The sequence below is a fragment of the Aspergillus mulundensis genome, assembly GCF_003369625.1.
Source record: "Aspergillus mulundensis strain DSM 5745 chromosome Unknown scaffold_9, whole genome shotgun sequence".
NCBI lineage: Eukaryota > Fungi > Ascomycota > Eurotiomycetes > Eurotiales > Aspergillaceae > Aspergillus > Aspergillus mulundensis.
This window is the reverse complement of record NW_020797897.1, coordinates 1,885,270-1,902,371: the sequence shown is the minus strand read 5'-3', so window position 1 is coordinate 1,902,371 and position 17,102 is coordinate 1,885,270. Positions and strand designations below refer to the sequence as shown.

General features: G+C 53.0%; 8 protein-coding genes across 8 annotated transcripts; 3 read left to right on the top strand and 5 right to left on the bottom strand.

Moving 5' to 3' along the window:
* Nucleotides 1-186: 186 nt before the first annotated feature.
* Nucleotides 187-1,562, top strand: DSM5745_08422 (WD40 repeat domain-containing protein; the record flags this gene model as incomplete). The annotated part of the gene is made up of 2 exons (XM_026750438.1): nt 187-434; nt 491-1,562. The coding sequence occupies 2 exons, from the start codon at nt 187-189 to the stop codon at nt 1,560-1,562; spliced, it is 1,320 nt and encodes a 439-aa protein (XP_026601442.1).
* A 411-nt stretch (nt 1,563-1,973) lies between these two features.
* On the bottom strand, nt 1,974-3,964 carry dbp7 (putative ATP-dependent RNA helicase; the record flags this gene model as incomplete). Its single annotated transcript, XM_026750437.1, has 2 exons — nt 1,974-2,017; nt 2,053-3,964. The coding sequence occupies 2 exons, from the start codon at nt 3,962-3,964 to the stop codon at nt 1,974-1,976; spliced, it is 1,956 nt and encodes a 651-aa protein (XP_026601441.1).
* Nucleotides 3,965-4,354: 390 nt separating this feature from the next.
* On the bottom strand, nt 4,355-5,502 carry DSM5745_08420 (pantoate--beta-alanine ligase PAN6; the record flags this gene model as incomplete). The annotated part of the gene is made up of 2 exons (XM_026750436.1): nt 4,355-5,418; nt 5,475-5,502. The coding sequence occupies 2 exons, from the start codon at nt 5,500-5,502 to the stop codon at nt 4,355-4,357; spliced, it is 1,092 nt and encodes a 363-aa protein (XP_026601440.1).
* Nucleotides 5,503-6,027: 525 nt separating this feature from the next.
* On the top strand, nt 6,028-8,719 carry DSM5745_08419 (lysophospholipid acyltransferase family protein; the record flags this gene model as incomplete). The annotated part of the gene is made up of 6 exons (XM_026750435.1): nt 6,028-6,580; nt 6,627-7,101; nt 7,146-7,830; nt 7,887-8,198; nt 8,243-8,499; nt 8,551-8,719. 6 exons carry the CDS (start codon nt 6,028-6,030, stop codon nt 8,717-8,719), a joined length of 2,451 nt encoding a protein of 816 aa, XP_026601439.1.
* Nucleotides 8,720-8,911: 192 nt separating this feature from the next.
* On the bottom strand, nt 8,912-10,569 carry DSM5745_08418 (arylsulfotransferase family protein; the record flags this gene model as incomplete). Its single annotated transcript, XM_026750434.1, has 2 exons — nt 8,912-9,718; nt 9,778-10,569. 2 exons carry the CDS (start codon nt 10,567-10,569, stop codon nt 8,912-8,914), a joined length of 1,599 nt encoding a protein of 532 aa, XP_026601438.1.
* Nucleotides 10,570-11,156: 587 nt separating this feature from the next.
* On the top strand, nt 11,157-11,755 carry DSM5745_08417 (uncharacterized protein; the record flags this gene model as incomplete). The annotated part of the gene is made up of 3 exons (XM_026750433.1): nt 11,157-11,186; nt 11,251-11,317; nt 11,367-11,755. The coding sequence occupies 3 exons, from the start codon at nt 11,157-11,159 to the stop codon at nt 11,753-11,755; spliced, it is 486 nt and encodes a 161-aa protein (XP_026601437.1).
* Nucleotides 11,756-12,217: 462 nt separating this feature from the next.
* DSM5745_08416 (uncharacterized protein) lies at nt 12,218-13,010 on the bottom strand (the record flags this gene model as incomplete). Its single annotated transcript, XM_026750432.1, has 3 exons — nt 12,218-12,738; nt 12,816-12,897; nt 12,975-13,010. 3 exons carry the CDS (start codon nt 13,008-13,010, stop codon nt 12,218-12,220), a joined length of 639 nt encoding a protein of 212 aa, XP_026601436.1.
* Nucleotides 13,011-13,521: 511 nt separating this feature from the next.
* Nucleotides 13,522-15,272, bottom strand: DSM5745_08415 (uncharacterized protein; the record flags this gene model as incomplete). The annotated part of the gene is made up of 5 exons (XM_026750431.1): nt 13,522-14,273; nt 14,472-14,637; nt 14,691-14,728; nt 14,774-15,036; nt 15,085-15,272. 5 exons carry the CDS (start codon nt 15,270-15,272, stop codon nt 13,522-13,524), a joined length of 1,407 nt encoding a protein of 468 aa, XP_026601435.1.
* Nucleotides 15,273-17,102: the final 1,830 nt, after the last annotated feature.

The window sequence follows — 17,102 nt, the reverse complement described above, 5'->3', positions numbered from 1 at the left end:
AAAGGAAACAAGTGATAATTGTAGCAGCCTTCTTACCTACCCACCGACGCCAAGACCTGGCACCAACTTCATTCTCACCTTTCTCGCCCCCATACAATCTTCCAACCTCAACCATTCTATTCCCTACATCAAGATATCGTATTGAAATACACGCTCTTTCTACTTTCTTTATCTGAGGTCATTTCAATGAGTACATCTGCACTCCACCCCCCAGCAACACCCACTTTCATCCTCCGCGGCCACGCCGCCCCCATTCACGCACTACAAATATTCAGCCAAAACCTTCGACTTGTGTCTGGCGATGCCGACGGCTGGATCGTCGTCTGGGACCTTATTTTTAAGCGCCCTGTAGCGGTATGGAAGGCGCACGAGGGTGCTGTTCTTGAAGTCAAGGGGTTCAGCCTCGGGGGCGGACGCCTGACTGAGATTTATACGTAGCTATGCCTGTGCCACCAAGACCATGAGATCAACTTTGCTAACTTGAAACCAGCCATGGACGAGACCACAAGCTACGAGTTTGGCGATTCAGAGTACAGAATGAGGAGATCCTCCAGAAAACCCTGCCTGTTGATGCGAAAGACCAAACTAGCCAGACCCAGACCCAGATTCAACCCTGGCTTATTCATTCCCTACCAGTAAACGCGTTGAACTTCTGTGCTTTCTCTATGCTCTCGCTTCCCTCTGAAACAAACGCTCCGCAGGGCAATGATGAAGGACAGAGTGATATCCCACCATCCTCCGCCTTGATCGCTGTTCCGAACGCCCTCGACTCAGGCGCGATCGACCTCTTCCATCTGCCTGGCGAACGAAGGATCTGCACCATCCCGACCGATCCTGCCGTGAAGACAGGAATGGTCATGGCGGTGCAGCTGATTCGGTCTCCGTGCTCAAGGGATCTCTACGTCGCCGCTGCGTTCGAAGACGGCCATGTTATGGTTTCCGCTTGCCGCGGGGTGTTCCGTGACACCGGACTCTTGGTCGACGCCGCTAAGAGCTGGAGATGGGAACGGCTCTACCTTGCCAGACCACATTCGCAGCCTGTTCTGTCCATAGATCTCGTTCCGTCTGGAGAGTACTTTCTCTCTTCGTCTGCTGACGCCGTCTTGGCGAAACACCCTGTCGCTCAAGCTGGAGCCGCAGGCGCCCACGAAACGCCTTTGAAGAGTGTCAATACGAAGCACGCTGGGCAACAAGGTTTAAAGGTTCGATCGGATGGGAAGATCTTTGCTACGGCCGGTTGGGACTCTCGAGTTAGAGTTTATTCGTGCAAATCTATGAAGGAACTGGCTGTTTTGAAGTGGCATAAGGAGGGGTGTTATGCCGTGGCTTTTGCCGATGTTTCATCCATGCCTGCTGATACTACAGTCTCACCAAGTACTACAGAACAGGTGCCCGAGAAGGGAGAAGAAGAAGCCACTGGCAAAACAGCCATCATACAACGTGGCGGCAACGACTTCTCACTAACTCAAATCCAACGCCAACGGAGCCTAAAGGTCCAAAACACACACTGGCTAGCGGCCGGCTCAAAAGATGGAAAGATCTCATTGTGGGATATCTATTGACTCATAAGCGCTATTCTATTTACACATACGAAATAAATAAGCCGACCAGACTATGCAAGGTTGAACTCGCTTGCGCCAGCCATCTGCTCCTTCATCTTGGCCCTCATCTTCTGCGCCGCGAGCGTCGTGTCCGTTGCCCCTGAAGGACCATCATCATCATCCCTTCCACCATACCCAGCAGCCTTCCTCTTTTTCCCACCAGCCGACTTCCTCTCCGCCTTGAAGTCCTTCTTCGTATCCTCCTTCCCAGGCCTCAACCCAGGAACATTAATCTTCCCGGGCCGATCCCGCAACGCGAAACTCTTCGCCAGATGACCCAGATGCAGCTCCTTGATATTGAAGATATGCCGCTCATTCGCAATGTGCGTCGCATACGCCCGGATATGGGACTGGTACGCGCGCCGCGCCATCTCAAGGTACTCCGGGTTCTCGAGCGCCCAGCGCTCCAGCTCCAGCTGCCAGTCTGTCGCTTTCTCGTCCCAGTCTTTACTCTGGGACTCGACGTTGCCGCCGAAGCCGCGCTTGAGGATGTCGTCTGTTGTTGAGCGGGACAGTGCCTTTCCGCCGTCGCGGTATCCGCGCTTCAGGATGTCGACGTAGTTTTCTTCGCAGCCGGGGAGGAGGAAGATGTGTGCGCGGCCGTCACGGCCTAGACGCGCGGTACGTCCGATTCGGTGGAGATGTTCGTCGGCGCTGAAGGCGGGGTCGTATTCGACGACTAGGTCGACGTTGGGAAGATCGAGACCTCGCGATGCGACGTCCGTGCAGATTAGGACGGAGGGGTCACGGTTTTTGGCGAAGGAGGTGAGGGTGGATGTTCGGACGTGCTGGGGCAGGGAACCGTGGAGCTTGTATATCGTTACGGCGTTGGAGGGGTTCGAGAATGCGGTTGCGGGCGCGACTGTGCCGTGGGTTGTAGCTGGTGTAGGCTTCTCTTCCTTCTTATTTTCCTTCTCATCTTCGCTGTCGCTGCCACTATCGCTGGCGTTGTCTTGCTTTTCGCCCTCCAGCTGTTCGGCTAGTTTGCGTGTAAATACCTCGAAATGGAAATTGACTGAATCGGCGCATGATACGAAGACGATCGCCTTCATGACAGAGCCCTTGCGCATAAAGGTTCGCTTCATGAACGCCGTGAGTGTAACAAGTCGTAGCTTCGCCGCAACAATAGCGTATGACTGCTTAAGCTGCGCCGGTACTCTGAACGCCGCATCCTCATCCTTGTCCTCGTTCGTTTCCCCATCCTCATCATCCGGATCCGCCTTGATATGCACAGCATCTTTCAAACTGATCTCTCCCAGCTTCTGCACATTCATCTTCAGCGTCGCGGAACAGAGAATCGTCGCCCTCTTCGCCGGAACACCAGGGATGCGACTCGGCCGCTGCCGCGCATCAAGCTTGCTGATGATCCCCTGTAATTCCTTCTCGAATCCAAGCTCCATCAACCGATCTCCCTCGTCCAGTACCAGCCACCGCACATTGCTCACGTCCAATGCCTGCGTGTTCTCCAGGTGATCCGCTAACCGACCAGGCGTGGCAACAAGGATATTCAAACCCTTCCGTAACCGCGCCTTCTCAGATTTCTTCTTCTCACCACCAATGACTGTTCCCGCCACAATCCAGTGCGCACAGCGCAGCAGCCCTTCCAGCACAATCGAAATCTGCTTGCATAATTCTCGAGTCGGCGCGAGGATAATGGCAAATAATCCGCTGTCCCGGTGGACATTCGTGTCGCCCTTCGCATCGCCCTCGTTTTTCGCGCGCGAGAGCGCCATAATTCGCTGCACGAGCGGGAGTAGATAAGCGAGTGTTTTACCCGAACCCGTCTCCGCCTGGATGAACGCGTCCGCCTCCTCCTTCAGCAGCTGCGATATCGACGCCTTCTGGATGGCAGTGGGGACCTTGAGTTCGAGTTTCGTAAGCAAATGCGCCGCAAGCGTAGGCGATAATCCGAGGTTCGTAAACGTATCTAATCCGTCGATGAGCGGGGCGTTCGTGGGCTTCGCATCCTCCATCGGCTCGTCATTCTGTTCAACGGCATTCCGGGGGCGCGGGTTCTTCGAGAAAAGCGACGACACAATCGATCCTCCCTGTCCCTTCTTCGGACCCTTCGAGTGCCCCTGCCCTTGTCCATCCCGCTCCTGGAATCCCCCGTCCGTCCGCTGTCTCTTCGCAGGCCGAGTGCCGGAAACCTGAATGCGGTTGGGGTTTCGTGGGCCCGACCCTTCCCTATCGCCGCCCTCTCCTCCTTCACCCCCGGCCCTCTTTGGATTTGCTGCCCGACTCTCGGCGATTTTCTTCACGCTCAGCCGGTCGCGCCATGATCCGCCTTTGATTTTCGTCTGTGGTTTTATGCTGACTTCGCTCGGGATGGCGAAGTTCATGAGCATGCCATCGTCCGCCATTTTGAACGAGATTCAAGGCAGAAATAGAGGGGGAAAATGGCCGCGGATGACGGCTATGATTTGCTGTTGGCGCTGGGTCCGTAGGAGATTGATGCGGGAGGGAAATTTTCGCGGGCCGATGTTTCGCCGAGCCCTCGATGTATGCCCTATTTCTTTTTTGGGATGGAATGTATGCTGACCAGGTGAGCGGTAATCGTAATCTCAATTGTATTGGCGTAACTTCTGGATGTGTATCTAGTAGCTGGTAAAGTGCTATCAATACTTTTCATGTAATCTTCGGATTTGATTTTGAATTTCGATATGTGTAGAAATTTTGTCCAACTTTAATAAACGGGTATATATATCTAAGTTTTTGCATGTACATGGCGGTCACCTCCGACTATTCTACACTTAGTTTACAGGCTTCAATATCAAATTATCAATCAAACGAACAGGAACCTTGCCGTCTCCAAGTCCGCAGTCCTCCCCGGAGTTCGTTTTCTCAAGGGGTGCCATCTTGAGGGCGCCGCTGAGAATAGCCCCCTTGGCAGGATCGACGACGTCTAGTTCGTCGAGGGTATCCGGGTCAGCGAGAGAGATGTAGTCGACTTCAAAAAGCGCGCGCTCAGTCTCAGAAAGGGACTGTTGTTCTGATAATACCTGTCGTGTAATTCCGTTGGCAGCGTCCAGAATATCAGCCCGGCTGAGCATGCCGGATTCGTATGAGCCCTCGGCTGCCTTCAAGGCCTTGTAGAGAGCAAGACCAACCGCCCGCCTTCTGCCGCCTAGGTATACATTCCGCGAGCTCATAGCCAAGCCGTCATCTTCGCGAGTGGTGGGACCTATCCGCACGTCGGTGTCAATGTGGAAATCCTTGACCATGCGCTTAATGACGACGGTCTGCTGAACGTCTTTCTGTCCAAAGTATACGCGATCGGCGCCAACAATGTTGAATAGCTTCATGCAGACCGTCGCGACACCTCTGAAAAAGACGGGTCGCGAGGCGCCTTCGAGTTTCTTCGCTAGAGGGGTAATCGTCACGAAGGAGCCATCGCCGTCGACTTCCGATGATGGCGGTAGGGTCGGGTACATTGTTTGCGCTGTTGGTGCAAGAATAGCGGTAATACGCCCACTGCCATTTGTATCGCTAAGTTCGCTGTTCAAGTCCTCTAATTTCGCGACATCGGCGTCCCATGTTCGCGGGTAGCTTGAGAGATCCTCGTTCACGCCGAACTGCGTCGGATTGACGAATATGCTGACGACAACGTCGGTATTTTCGGATGCGGCTTGACGGATTAAAGAGAGATGGCCTTCGTGGAGAGCGCCCATGGTCGGCACGAGGCCGATGGTGCGCTTGGAGAGCAGGAGCTCGCGGCGGAGGGTTCGGAGTGGAGTGACATCGCGGAAGACTTTGAAAGAGTAGTGGCGGAGGGAGGAAGGGCTCGAAGAAGGATATTTAAACAAAGACGCAGTAGCTAGAGAGCATGTTAGACTGTGGTCTGACAAGATAGAAAGGTGCTGGGAGGCGCACTTGACAACTGCCGTGCTTGTCGGAACATGGTGATAGCTAGGTTGGAGACGATCCTCGAGTTCGGTTGGACGCGGAGGAACCAGAGTCTGTCAAATGTTCCGACGAGGTTCAGGTCGTACCAAAGTTATAAATGGCAGGCCATCAAAAATATAGTATGTTGACTCATGAAAAAAATAACATATTGAACACTTGTCGTGCCCACGTTTGCGGCGTTCAAAGCATCCCACAGATGTTGCCTGATTGACACCGCAGAATCCAGGCAAGAAGAATGCGGAGCTTATGTCGTCACGTGCTCCACATCCTCGGCATGTCGGAGCCACGGAGGACAGACAGTCTGGGGCAAACAACGGACCCGGTCGATCACAGCAATTTGTTGGGATTTTAGCTACTGCTGCGGAGAGGGGGTTTCTCGTCCTCCTTGATACCATAACATGGGCCCTTCAACATCCCATGCCCACCGTCAATAACAGTTCCTGAGCTTTCCCCGCCTGGGCTACCTTTTCACGTTCTTTCGCCCGTCCCCGCATCCGCGTCCGAACCACCCCACGCGGCGATGTCGTCGGCGAAGTCACCCGTGGGCGAATCCGCCCCGGATCTCGAAATCGTTGGCGACCAGGTTACGATCCATCCCAGCGGGTATACTGGAGGTCCAGAGCCGCAAGATGGAGGCATTACGGAGCGCAATCTCATCAATAACATGGCGCGGTTCCGCGAGAACCCGTTCGATTTCCTGCGCGAAGTGAGCACGTACATGATGTCGGGCTCTAGCTGGCGCTCCTACGACGATGTCATTGGGCAGCCGATATATTATTCTGGGTTTACAGAGCAGATCAAATCACATATTCTGGCGAGCCCGATCCTGCGGGACAAGGTCAAAGAGCTCGCGGAGGCGCGAGTAGAGGTGGAGGATAAAGAGGGGCTTCTTCAAATCAAGACTGGACAGTTTGCGCGGACTAGAACGCAGAGACGGAATGAGCTGGAGCATAACCTCAACGAGGCGGTGGACCAGATGTTGGATAACATGATTTGCAAGATGGAGAGCAAGCGGTTCATCCGCGGCGCATACTACCTTGCTAGCCAGCTTCTTACCCGAGCCTATCACCAAGGTAAGCTCTCTGGGTCTCTTCTAGTTCGAAATGCTGATGTTCTCAGGCATTCACGTATCTAGCGAGGAGATCCTACGGTTACGAGGTGTTGCGGAGGAAGCCGCAAAAAAGAAGCAGTCCATCGTCTTCTTGCCATGCCACAAGTCGCACGTCGACTATGTCTCGCTTCAGATTATTTGCTACCGGTTAGGAATTGCCTTGCCTGTTGTCGTCGCCGGAGACAACCTGAATATCCCCCTGGTAGGCCCCTTCCTCCAACATGCAGGCGCAATGTGGATTCGACGAAGCTTCGGAAACGATGCACTGTACAACACCGTGGTTCAGGCGTATATCGACACGATCTTACAGAAGGGGTACAACTTCGAGTGTTTTATCGAAGGTGGACGATCCCGAACCGGAAAGCTCCTGTCACCGAAGTTTGGAATCCTCAGCTTCATCGTGGATAGTGTACTGTCCGGCCGTACTGAAGACACCATCATATGCCCTGTCAGTACGCAATACGACAAAGTAATTGAAACTGAGTAAGTTTGTGAACTCATCAAATAAATTTCGCTAACAAGGCCAGGTCGTACATCAGCGAGCTTCTGGGTCAACCCAAGCGCAAGGAGAATCTAGCCGATTTCTTATCTTCGTCGTCTGTTCTGTCTCTCAAGCTGGGCAGGGTAGACGTGCGATTCCATAAGCCATGGAGCTTGAGGGAATACATTACTCAGCACTTATCCAGATTGCCGCAGCAGTTGGAGCTGAAGCAGGGGATCAAACTCGGCCTCGGCAATTCCGAACGGGGCCGGCTTTTGCGATCGCTAGGATACAGAGTCCTATCAGACATCAACAATGTCTCCGTCATGATGCCGACGGCTTTGGTAGGAACTGTTCTTTTGACTCTTCGTGGACGTGGAGTCGGCAAAGCCGAGCTTGTCCGGAGGGTGGAATGGTTATGTGACCGTGTACGAGCCAAAGGAGGACGAGTTGCGCATTTCTATCGATATCCAACAGAGGTGGTTGTGAATCGCGCGCTCGACGTGCTCGGGCCGAAGATTGTGGGCGAGGTCACTGGATTGGTCGAACCGACATACTTTGCTGTAGATCGTTTCCAGCTTTCGTTCTACCGGAATATGACCATCCACCTGTTCATCACCGAGGCGCTCGTATCTGCAGCGATGTACACAAGGGTGAAGCAAGGAGGTGGACCCGCGCATCAGCGGATCTCTTTCGGCGATCTCCTACATCATGTCACTTTTCTTTCTCAGGTATGTTCTCGAGACGTTTACCTCTATGGACCCATTCTGACCAAGATCACCAATAGCTCTTCCGTGGCGAATTCATTTTCCCTCCAGAAGGTCTGACCACAAATTTGGAGAACACCTTGCGGGTCCTCGAAAACGACCAAGTCCTGGAAATCACTAGGGACTCTACCGGCGCACCACTATTCGTTGAGCTCTCAGAAGCCGAGCGCCAGTGTGGACGCGAGAATTATGACTTCTACTGCTTCCTTATCTGGCCATTTATTGAGGCCTCATGGCTAGGAACCGTATCCCTACTAGGTCTAACTCCGCCTCTCAGCGGGCCGAAGGATGTGTGGATTGATCTAAGCAAGGCGCAGAACAACGCACAACTGGTACGCTGCTTCCTCTTCAAACCTTCCTTTCTAACCGTCTGCAGCTCGGCAAAACGCTCTATCACCAAGGAGACCTATCCTACTTCGAAGCGGTCAACAAAGAGGCACTCAAGAACTCCTACGAGCGATTCGCCGAAGAAGGCATTATCATTGTCGCGAAGAGCAAAGAAGCCCGCTCGCCCACCAAAATGAGGCTCGCTTCAGAGTGGACGCCAGAGCGTGACCCAGAGACAGGGAAACTCCTCCCTCAAGGCCGCCTTTGGGACTTCATGGAGCTGATTGCTCAGTCTAGACGCGAAGGGTGAGCTACCAGCAACATCTGTATACGTGCATACAAGCTAACACGGTACAGGAAAAACCGCCGAGATGGGGCAACTGTTTCTTCTCGTGTCCTGACCATGTCCGACAATGTTGGCCGTACGTTGTTCGAGACTGCTGAGAGTCGTGAGCCAACGAATGATGTTGCTTTGTCGACTACAGCGCCGCGAAGGAAGGCGCTTGCGCCTATGGCGAAGTTATAAAATCCTCGGTATCGTTTATCCTAAACCTGCATTTGTTTTTTTGCTTTGCTTATACCCCTCTTTGTTCTCATGCCCATGTATTATATACCTTGCATCAATATCGCATACTCCGTGTACAGTATGGTCGGGGATGATGTCCAGTGGGTTTGTATTGGGATATCTAGTAGTTATCCAATTGCCTATATACAGCATCTATTCAACTCTTTGTCTAGAGCAGGACCCGAGATGAACAGCCTTGCTCCTGACCCCATCTCCAACACCTCCAACAGCCTCCACCACAATCGCACTCACACCCTTCATATCTAGACCTAAGCTCGTGCTAGCCCCAAGCATAATCCGCGTCTCAAATCCATCCTTCACCACGTCGCCCAAGACCATCAATCCCTTTGCGGCCGCGGACTCCAAGCTGGAGCTTGATCCGTAAACCCTCCACCCCTCTACATCCGTCGCCCCATTCCAGCTCACCCAAACAGTAACATTCCGCTCATCGCCTCCGCCCCAACAAGCAGAAACAACAGGCAAACCTTTCGGCCTCCCAATCCACTCCGCTCTATACGCGCGATAAGACGTCCAGTCATACGTACTCGTCGCACTACTCCCGTTCGTCTTCGCCCCGAACCACCCGCGCATAACGAGCCGCCCAGATACATCGTACTCTTCGATCTTCGGGACAGCGCCGTGGCCCGCGAGATAATGGCCCGTTCCGTTTGCGTGCAGGGACTGGTAGTTCCCCTGCGATATAGCGGAGACTGGGTCTTGGGCGTCGTAGGTGCGCGAGAGTAAGGTGGATGTTTTGTTGAAGGGGTACAGGGCGAAGACTAGGCCTGTTGTTAGGCGGCGCGGGAGCGTGATGTCGGTGTTGTCGTTGTTGTGCAGCGAGAGTGTTATTGTTTCGTTGGGCTCGCCGATGGCCGTGTGGCCGTGGATGCGCGCGTCGTGCTGGTAGCAGAATTTCGAGCCCGGGGTTGAGGGGAGGATGTAGGAGCCTCCTTTTTGGCCCTGGGTATTCGTTAATTTTGTCTTCGCTGGGCGAGGGGAAGGGGGTCTCAAGAGCGCACATGGAACAACCAGACCACGTCCCCATTCTTGTCCAGCAAGAAGATACTACACATATACCTCGACGAAACGAGATAGTGATCCCCATATTTAGCGACGGAGTTCAAATGCGGATACTCGTACGGCGCAGAACTATTCCCCCCTGCACCGTTCAGCGGATACTCGACGTACTCCAGCGGCAACTGCGCCTTATGCTCGACAGCACTCCACCGGAACAAGACCTTGTTGGTCTCGATATCAATCTCATAGACCAGTCCATCCTGCACCCACCCGTCTTTCTTCCCACCAACAGGTCTCAAATCCGTCTGCGTGACATTCACAGCCGTAACGATGATCGTGCCGTCCTCGGTAATCGTGCTCTCATGGATATCGATGTACGAGGGGAATGACTCGTTCGTTGCAGTCACGAATTTGTTGCTTTCTGAACTAGGCAATGTAACGCGGTGGATCTCCTCATACGACGCATTTAGGATGCTGATATGCCCGTATCCGAACCCCTTGACATTGTGGCCCTGCCAGAATGTGAGGACCGGCTCGCCGTTTAGCGTTTGCGGCTGGTAGGCGTATGTTTTGCCGACGGGGCCGTGCCAGATCAGATCGCCGTTGTCGGCGTAGATTGCGGGGATGCCGGAGGTACTTGTGGAGGGGGCGAAGAAAAGAAAGCCTGGAGTTGTAGGGCCGGTTGTGGTGATGTTCAAGATGGGTGCGCTTATGTTTGTCGTGTGGAATTTGTGGGTTGGCCACGGGGTGGCGGAGATAGCTGTGGGGAGGAGAGTGAGGAGGGCGAGCTTCATGATGAGCGTGGATTGGGAATGAAATCATTTGGGAATTCTGGGGGAGAGGCGGGCTTTTATGATGTTGATGCTTGGGGATCTGCACTCTGGGCCCCACAGGTACAATCGATCAAGCATCAGATCTGCGGTGGGAAATGATCATGTAGAATTTGAAGATTTTGGAGAGGCAGTGCTTAGATGGGAAGTGGTCTTGTACAGCAGTTCAAACTCATGGAGTGAGGTCTAATAAGACAGAAAAAGAGACATTCAGGCCTCACTTGTGAGAAGAATCTCCATGGCTACCTACTGAGGCCTTCTCCCAACAAGACACTTTTGTTTCATTCAGACTGCATTTATCTCTCAGTCTGTATTAACACAGCCAGCTTCAGCCAAAGCTTCCTCTTAAACTCCTCTCTTCTTCCATACTCTTCCCTCTTACACTCTTCCCTCTTTATCCACTCCCTTTACCCTTAACCTCAATCATTCATTGTTCTTGAACCAACCTGAGCCATCAACCTCCCAATCCAATCAATCTACGTAACTACTCAACTACTTCCCACCAAAGATCAAACCTACCCCTACCAAGCTTCCTACAACTACCTGCCACAATGCGCTGGACAGAAGACGCAGAGAAGATGGTATGCCTTACCTTACCATTTTTACACCTCTGACTCTCAGACCCAACCATGCTGACTCCACCAGCTCTGGCAAACCATCTTTAACACCCAAAGCTTCCACCTCGAGCTCCACAAGATCGCTGAAGGATGGCGTATGTCTTCCCCCCCTCTTTCTCTGAGACTACAACTAACACACTCCAGCCGGCGACGAAAAGCCCACCGCGAAAGCTCTAAAGGAGCACCTGCAAAAGTACCGCAAAGAGCTGGGCTCTGACTGCAAGGTCACCTTTGGAATGACCAGCAAGGCCAGTGCTGGCGAGGGCAGTGTGCCTGTTACTCCCCGCAAGAGAGCCACGCCCAAGAAGGCTGCTGGTGATGGAGCGGTGGTGACCCCGAAGAAACGGGGCCGACAGCCCAAGACTTCTACCCCGGCGAAGAGTGGAAGCGATGACTCCGACGAGAAGGAGGTCAAGATGGAGGATGTTCCTGCTACTGAGGATGCGGATGCCGAGGCTGAAGCTGATGATGAGGAGAGCGAGGACGTTAAGGTCAAGAAGATCAAGACGGAGTTGGATAACTATGAGATCTGATTGTCTGCTCGTTTGGACTGCAGACTTTGGTGTTCACAGGATGCCGTTTTCTTCAATTGAGACTTGGGGTCTCTCTGGCGTTGCGAGTTTGAACATGCCGTTGGCATCTACGGAATTTTCTTTTTTTTTTTTTTCTCATGCTACCTAGATACTTGGGAGCTACGACACATATCACAAGATGATGTGCGCAAATGAAAAGCATTTTTGATTCCATCTTCTTTCATTTGCCAGAGCCTGAGCCAACTTTCATAGTAAACAAGGCGCGTAACTACCTATCACTTCAAGGATTCAATAACCACCTTTTCCCCGAAATGTCCAACGCCCAACCGCCTAAGCCGATATCTCCTATGGAACCTCAATGAATCAATAACTTTTCCGTCCTTGAAAATCCCAAATGCCAACCTCCAAACGCCCCATGCAAACAAACCCCATCCTATTCCCCGTAGAAACTCCCTCACCACCCTAAGCAACCTCATCACTCTCAGACTCCTGCATGGCCTGATCCTCCTCCCACTTCACAGCACCCTCACGATTCTCAGGCTCCTGCATGACCTGATCATCCTCACGATCTCCAGCCTCGTGCATATCATGATCCTCCTCACGCTTCACAGCAACCTCAGCTTCAGCTCCAGTCTCCGCCTCCACCGCCTTAACCTTCTTGCCCCTGGGCGCAGCCGAGCCTCCAGGCTTCGGGCCTGTCTTGCGCTTCTGCGGCGAGACCTGAGGCGAGCTGTCGGGTCCTGCTCTTCCGGCAGTGTCGATGTCGCCAGTAGCATCAGCCGCGTCATTCAAAGCAGCTATGGCGGCGACCGCGGCTCGAGGCTTCCGGCCCCCCTTGCGTTTCTGCGGCGAGACCTGCGGCGTGGTTTCGGCGTCGCCGTTGTCAGCGACATCTCCGTCGGCGTTCGCGCTGCCGCCGCCTTCTGCCTCGGCCATGCGTCTGAGTCGGGCGATGCGGTTGACTATGGCGCCTGGGAGACAGTCTGGAGAAGTAGGAGGATTAGTGCATCGTGCGTAGTGGGAGTCTGGAGGAGGGAGGGAGGGAGAAACTGGTACGTACCCGGACCCATGAACTCAGCGAGCTTCTGGTTATCGAGCTTGAGCTTTGCGTCGCGGAGTTGGTTCAGGACGCCGAGGAAGAGCTGGATGGCAAGGGGCAAGGTTAGTGATGCTATGCTCTGTGTCTGGGGTGGAGTGGGGTGGCTGGGTGTGTAGGTACCCTGGCGTCAGATTCAGCGTTCCAGGTCATGACCATCTTTGCGGTTTGATGTGGCTTTGTGTAAGGAAGGTGTGAGCTTGTTGCTTATATCTGGTGGGTGGGTGTTGGCTTGAAGCAAGACTATGTGATAGATGGCCAAGAGTAGGCAAGAGTGTGGTGTGGTTGGGAGAATGATTTGGAGAAGAGGTGTGTTGATGGTGGAAGAGAAAAGGAAGAGGGAAGAAGGATAAGATCTGAGAGGGAGAGGAGTGGAAAGTGGAGGAGGAAAAAGAGAGGGGTTTAAGCAGCAGCCTAGGGATTGGCGAGTGTGTCTAGGTAGATTGAAAGGTAAGTAAGGCTTTGTTTTAAAAGTGTAGGCGTTGTTATTATTGCAAGGCTAGTTAGTCCAGGCTTTTATTCTTGTTTCTAGTTTCCATTGCCGTGAAATACAGAAAGGTACCACGAGTTGCGCAGTCGGAGCCTTTCCGTGTTGAATGCTCTTCATACTGCTGAGATACCGCGTACTTACGTGATAGCATATGCCAGACCTGCATATTCTCTAGCAGGTTCAGATTGTGTACCGAAACGAACTCCCTTCCTGCCCCGGCGCAACATCAGCACCAGACCGAGACCCAGCCAAGTCCAATTTCCTCTTCTCCTCCTCTTCAAGCCGGCGATTCTCCCGAACCAGAAGCACTCGAAGCCAAACAGCCGAAGCCGCAGCAAGAGTAATCATCCCCGCAGCGATCCCCAGGGCCAAGCGAAAGTAAGGCGAGTCGTTGTTGCGGTAGGTGAACGAGGACCAGATCGAACTGGTATGAGGCACGACAGTCAGGAAGCCATACGCGGCAGCACGTTTAGCGGGCGGCCTAGAGATCGTTGTAGCCAACCAGGCGTTCGCAGTCATGTTCATGCTGTACACGGAGAGCATCAGGAAAAGCGCAACGTATCGTGCTCCAAACGAAGACACCGGCGACATGTAGATGGCGTATCCGGCGACGGCGAGCGGCGCAGGGTAGATCATGTACCAGAAGCGACGGCCCGTGCGGTCGCTGAGGTGGCTGTGGATGCAGCAGTGGATGGCTGTGAAGAAGTAGGGAGGCGCCACGAGCAGGAGCGAAATGACGTGGCTGTATCCTAGGGTTGCTGTCATTGTAGGATAGAAGGCCTGGCTGCCGATTCCGACGATGATGCACAGTTGCATGAAACACAGGAGGTATAGCTTTGGGTCGCGCAGGGCGAGTTTCACGCCGTCCATTGCGGATATACCGGCTTCATCGATGTCGGCCTCTGAGGCATCGAGGGTTAGACGACGGATTGCTGACATGTGCGGTTAGTAAAATCCCACCCAGCCTCGGATTGAGTGACTTGCCAACTTCTTTCATTTCTGGAGTTAGCGCAGTCCAGGTGTGTGGGAAATCCGGGAGGAAGGCGATAAGCACAAGACCTCCACATATGGATACTAAGCCGAGGGTCAGTAGGCTGTCCGCGAGGTTTCCTGAAGGGAATTTGACCTACCTGTGCCTTCTATGATATAAAGCCACCGCCACGCCGAAAGGCCCTTTGCGCCATCTAGGCCGCTCAGAACGCCCGCGGCGATCAGGGGACCGGTAGCAGCGGCCATCAATCCGAAGGATAGACATAGGGATATACGGAGAGAAAGCTCGGTTTTCTTGTACCATTTCTTGGGTCGTCAGAATGACCCATTGTCATAAGCACATGGTTAGGGACTCGTACCGAGAGGTAAAATAGCATTCCAGCATACACGGGAGCCTCTGCTGTGTGTTAGATAGTAGATCAGCCAGAGGATGCCGACTCACCGACAACACCCAACAAGGTCCTGCAGGCCATCATCCCTCCGAAGTTGTTAACCGCAGCTGTGCATGCAGTCACAGTGCCCCAAGCGACAACTGCAAGACCTATGTGCCACGATGGCCGCCCGAAATAGTTCAGCAGCATATTGGATGGCACTCCGAACAGCATGTATCCTACATAGAAGATACTCAATGCAGCCTGGAATTCGGAACCGGACATGTGGAGGTCGCGTTCAAGATGCTGAAGCCGAGCAAAACCATAGTTGCCCCTTTGCATATCAGCTATGCTTCCTGGTAGTTGTGTACGAAGTCCTCACCTGTCTATGACGCTCAGAAAGAAAGCCAGGGCGACCATGGGGAGGATCAGGAGGTCGATCTTGCGAACGAGCTTTCTTTCAATCCTTTTCTCATCCTCGCTTAGGGGTGCCACTGCTCCATCACCACTGCGAACATTGTCGCCGGCAGTCGCGTGCAGAACAGGCTTTGTATCCAAAGTCTCGGCCATTGTGAGTTGCGACGTTGTTCTTGGCTGGTAGTGAGAGTGTGTGTTGAGCCGGCATGTCGATTACTGGAGGACCCGGATAAGCTCCGGTTCAATAGTGATTTTTTTACTGTTGCTGTGTTACACACAAGGATTGTTTCAAAGCTTAACGAACACACGGGACTGCTGCTTTTCGGTCACTGCCCACGGAGTTTAGGGGGCCCCTTGCTTCTTCTACATTGGTGCCAATCAGGCTGCTTATACTATGCAGGTAATCACCAGACTGGCTTACTGGACTTGGCTCACCTTGACGCTAGCAAATAGAACATCATCTTCGGGACTGCAGGAATGCAAGTCCTTGCCTCTCCATGTCATCTTCGTGAGTCTGAGATACCGAGTAGAAATGCTGAGTTAGCGTACTGGACAGAATGGATCGGACTCTCTAAGTTACTTAAATTCACCGCTAGTCGTTGAGGAAGGTCCTCAGTCCAAGGGTCTGGAAAGGTGTCGAGTAGAGGATCGTTGACGTCTCGGCAATGAGACCTTTTCTCATTGCTTTGTCCAGATATCGGAGGATTTTTGGAAGGGCTCGGACAGAGTTGGCCGCCGTGAATCTGGAAGGGCATGTCGCACGCGAGCCATTGTCCTTCATGGCGCAATCCAGATATTACAGGAGTCCATCTTCTAAGTATCCAGCAAAATTTGCCAATTGGATTGGTAGGCCATTGTTGACGGCGGTGGTAATGGGTGTTCACGACCGATGATGTTGGAAGATGATTTCGTGATGTGAGGTCGAAGCGTTACGTCGCTGTCGAGCTGGCGTATCCTTGAATGACCATCAAATAAACTTTACCTCGTCTGTTGAACAGGGCCATCGCAGAATCGCCAAAGGCATCAAACATGTCTTTACACCTCAGGGGGACCTAGAATCAGAAGCTGATGCGCAGATACTTCAAAAGCAAGTTGATCTGCGCGTTTCACGGAACAAAAGCAATGGGTTCGAGTTCCGACAGATTAACTGGAATCAGCTGGCGAATCGAAGGTAGCTGCTGCCCGGAAACCAGAAGGGTGAGACAAGATATGCGGGCCACGAGCCAATAGCCAAGAGATCGCCTTGGCCTTGAGATAGACATCTTGTTCTTCTGTAACCGCTTGGCGAGTTGCTGCATCTTCCCCGGCCGCAGTGGTTCGCAGGCAACAAACAACAGCATCCATGCCTTCGGTACGATTTCCTCGTGTTTGGACAATGCTAGCTGGCTCCATAAACTCAGGCTCAAGTTCCTGGCAGGTCCAGGCCTGGCAGCCCAGAGTCTGATCCTGCTGGTAGGCTCCTTTTCTTTGACTCCTTTCCTAGTCGGAATGTCTTTTGAAACAAAGTAAACATGGTCGATGTACTAGAAACTCTGGCCAATCGCAACAGCCCAGACCACTATCTCTCGCCAATTACAAGGCTGCATCGAGGACCTCGATTTATCGCGGTCGATGATATCAAGCAGCCCCACGATCTGGCACTAAACCCCAGATGGTTGTGTTTTCCCGGGGTTGCGGACCAACGAAAGGACTCGAGACTGTCATTGGGGCATCCGAGCAGCTTTATCTTATCAGGTCCATGGGGCTCCTTGATCAGGTACCTTGGCAATGCCAATATCAAAGCTCCTGATAACAGTTTGCTTGCTCGCACGCAGTGTTCTTATCGGCGATGACCCATCCTTGATACTTAACGGGTTAAAATATATGCAGAGGTGGACTCTTGGCTATAAAGATAACAACTCTTCCGCATTCTTGGCTCGCAAATAGTTGCGAAAGAGGGGCGACGATTATCGAAAGGGATCCCGGTCATCAGAGAACGATGGA